The 3,647-nt window shown below is 50.6% G+C and overlaps 1 protein-coding gene across 1 annotated transcript; it reads right to left on the reverse strand.

The window, feature by feature from the left end:
- Nucleotides 1-552: 552 nt before the first annotated feature.
- Nucleotides 553-3,130, reverse strand: LOC129679943 (PRAME family member 12-like). The gene is made up of 3 exons (XM_055611452.1): nucleotides 2,838-3,130; nucleotides 1,381-1,953; nucleotides 553-1,084 (listed from the first exon to the last, which is right to left on the reverse strand). The coding sequence occupies exons 1-3, from the start codon at nucleotides 3,128-3,130 to the stop codon at nucleotides 553-555; spliced, it is 1,398 nt and encodes a 465-aa protein (XP_055467427.1).
- Between the last annotated feature and the right edge of the window lie 517 nt (nucleotides 3,131-3,647).

Consider the following 3,647-nt stretch of genomic DNA (forward strand, 5'->3'; position numbering starts at 1 on the left):
TCAAACCTCCCCCTTCCCGCTTTGCCTGTGGTAGTTCTCGGCACCTGGAAGCTCTTTTCAGGGAAGCTGTCCAGAATTGACAAACAGCAGCCTTCTTGGATGGATGGGACTAGTGGTGGGCAAACCCTCCAGGGCTCGGAGCTGGAGATGAAGGTGGTGGCTGCTGGTGGCTTTGGCCTGCAAAGCTGCAACATGGTGTATCCCATTCACCCTATAGCCTGAAGGGTCTAGAACACGTGGGCATTTTTTTTAACCCCCACCCATAAAGTAACCCCCCCCCCAAGTGTTTCTTTATTTAGAAACTTCACCTCTTATTTCTGAGTACACATGTGCCAAAGGACATCAACTCCTCAGGTCAACATTTCTCTCTCTGAGGTTTGCCTTTGCTACCTAACTAGTCCCCGACCCCTACCCCTAAGATTGCAGGTTCTGTGTTCTCTTCATGATTCCTCTATACCAGCGAATTTTGCTTTCAAGAGCTAGAAGGAATCGTTTTACACACAAATACCCAGTTAGACAGGGCATCAGCCCCGAGGCAGCTGGGGCCCTGACTTATATGGCCTGGTTGCCACAAGGTGGACAGGGAATAATGCTGAACCAGACCGTCTTGGGGTGTTCTAGTGGCATCATTGATTTGCTCAGCTCCTCCCGAAGCTGTTCCAGCCTCTTGTAGTGGGCCGCACCCTGGGCACCATAAATCTCCCAGGGGGTAGAATACATCTCCAGGCTTAAGCAGCTCAGCCTGGCGGTGTGGCAGAGCAGGTGCTCCAGAACAGCCACCGAGATGGGATTCCTTAAGTAGTTGAATGTGGTGAGCTGGGAGCAGCTGCTCAGGGCAGGCAAGAAGGCACTGAGCTGGGAGTCTACAATCATACAGTTCTCCAAGTCCAGGGTCTTCAGGGTGGCTGAAACCCGCTCGAGCAGGACTCGCAGATGCTCAGGACTTATGTCGGTCAGTGCGACACCACTCAGGTTCAGGTGCTTGAGCTGTCGGATGCCTCGACACTGGGACAGGGACTTCAAGTCTGGTTCTGAAAGCTCGGAGTCGGTGATAGACAGGGTCTTCAGGGGGCCCTCCAGGCAGCTAGGGAGAAACCAAGGAGTTGGTTGTTAAAACCAGAAGTGGTTAGGTTAGGGAGCCCTGGGGTAGAGTGGATCATTTGCTCCATGGTCTTTCTGTCCACCTGATAAAGGTCAATACCCAGTGTGCTGCACTCAGTGTCTGCTCAACCAAGGCCTGGCACCGTCACTGTGGGACTGGCTCAGCCCACAGCCCCACAGCTCCTTACGCAGACAACCCTCGCTCGGGCTACATCACCAAACTGCTCAACGCGAAGGCTTTGTTGTGGTCTATAGGGAAAGCTCTCCATGCTTCCTTACCTGAGCACCTGGTCCATTTTCCCATTGAGGAAGGAGACAGAGTCCATGGAGAGCAACTGGAGGCAGTGCAGGTTGAGAAACTGAGAGGTGAACTGGCTGACCAGCCACTCCTCCTCCTCGGGGGAAATGGAGGTAGACACGCAGATGTGAGAGAGAAGGAACTTGCGAAGATTTTTCATTCGGCCCAGGTAAGGAGCGAACATGGCCAGAGTGGACAGCTTCCAGGCACAGCACACCCCCACTTCCTCCACGCAGTCCAGGTCCAGCATTTCCAGAACATTCACAATGGTCTGGATAGCTACTGTGGAGATCTTTAGCCTCTTACAGGCCAGATGCAGCACGCCCTTCCTCCCTTCCACCCACAGGAAGATGTAGGACAGGCATTCATCCAAGGCGCTTGGCTTGAGGCACAGGTCTATAACCACCTTCAAGGACTGCTTGGCCACTATCCCTGGATCCCTCTTTTGTGTTTTTTTCTTACACTTGACCTCTGGAGAGCAAGACTCTCCTGCCCATACGTTCCAGAAGTCCTTGTGCAAAGTCCGCAAATCCAGAACTTGCAGCTTGTAACCCCTGTGGGGGAAATAAGTCTCAGACTTAAAAGGAGAACCCAACCCTTCCCATTACACTTTGTTACCATTTTTTAAAGATTCATTCATTCATTCATTCATTCATTCATTCATTCATTTATTTATTATGTATACAGTGTTCTGCCTGCCATGTATGCTTGCATGGCAGAAGAGGGCACCAGATCTCATTATAGATGGTTGTGAGTCATCATGTGGTTGCTGGGAACTGAACTCAGGACTTCTGGAAGAGTAGCCAGTGCTCTTAACCTCAGAGCCATCTCTCCAGCCCATTTCCTTTCTCCTTTCTTCTTCGTTCTCTCTCTCTCTCTCTCTCTTTTTTGTTTGATTTTTTTTTCTTTTTTTTGAAACAGGGTTCTCCTTGGCTGGCCTGGACTCACACTGTAGCCCAGGCTGGCCTCGAACTCACAGAGATACACCTTCCTTTGCCTCCCAGAGTGCTGGGATTACAGGCATGTACTACCAGGCCCAGCTTCCATGTCTTGAAATAGGGTTTCACTCTTAGTATGAAGGCCAGACTGACTCAAATGCAGTCCCCCTATTTTATAAGCTGAGGTCCGAAATTACAGGCTAGCACCATCAAACCAGACCTACACAGACTTATTTCTTACTCCCAACATCACATTCCTCCCTCTCTTTTCCTTCTATTTATCCTGATGCTCTTCATCCCTTCCTCTTGAATCCAGCCTGGTCCCACTTCTAGTGCCTATGGGAAAAGGCAGAAGAAGGCATCACCAACCATAGCTATGTCTGTCCTAACAAACCTAAACATACATAAACCTTTAGCCTTCCTTCCATTCTCTATTCTCCTTGACCCTAGCTCTCTCTAGACTCCCAGACCTCCCTTCACAGTACCTGGGTCTCCCTCACCTGGGGTGAATCTTCTGGTCAAGCAGTGTATCAATCCCATCCAGTATGGTTCGTAAGATCTCCAGGTAGGGTGCCTTCATCTTCATCAGGCCCCCCAGTGGGAGACAGGGGAAGGGCCAGGTCTGCACCATCGCTCTCAGAATGTTAGATCTTCCATTCATGAAGGCTGCCTTGAACAGTGGTGGGAAGAGCTCCATGGGTAGCTCTTCCAGAGCAGAGATGGCCAAGGCCTCATCCCTCAGCAGGCTCTGCACTGCTAGCTGCAAGAGCGTGGGTGGGGCCTGGAAGCTCATTGTCACAGGTCTGTGGGGAGGTGTTCTGGAGGAAATGTCCAAGAAAAGACACCTTTCAGGTCAAGGATTAAGAAGCCCTTCTCTTCTCAAGCCAGAAACAAACTCGGGGGCCAAAGCTGCTGCTCCGGCATGGGTTTTCTTTACTCATCCATTTGCAGAAAGGATCCTGTTGCATTGCGCTCTCCCACCTTGTAATGTGCTCCAAAGAGCCTGCAAGCTTACTCTGCTCTTTAGAAAAGAATTTTATCATCGCAGGGCCCTGGAACCAAGATTGAGAATGTCCTGTGGACTAACATAGTCACATTCTCAGTTCCATCAATGCACTTGGCTGTGTGCACAAAGACACACACACACACACACACACACACACACACAGAGAGAGAGAGAGAGAGAGAGAGAGACAGAGACAGAGACAGGGACAGAAAAGGAAAGCCAGGCGGTTGTGGTACCTACCTTTAATTCCAGCACTCAGGAGGCAGAGGATCTCTGTGAGTTAGAGGCCAGCCTAGTCTATGAG

Source organism: Psammomys obesus, unplaced genomic scaffold, assembly GCF_907164565.1.
Source record: "Psammomys obesus unplaced genomic scaffold, mPsaObe1.curated_primary_1811, whole genome shotgun sequence".
Taxonomy (NCBI): Eukaryota; Metazoa; Chordata; class Mammalia; order Rodentia; family Muridae; genus Psammomys; species Psammomys obesus.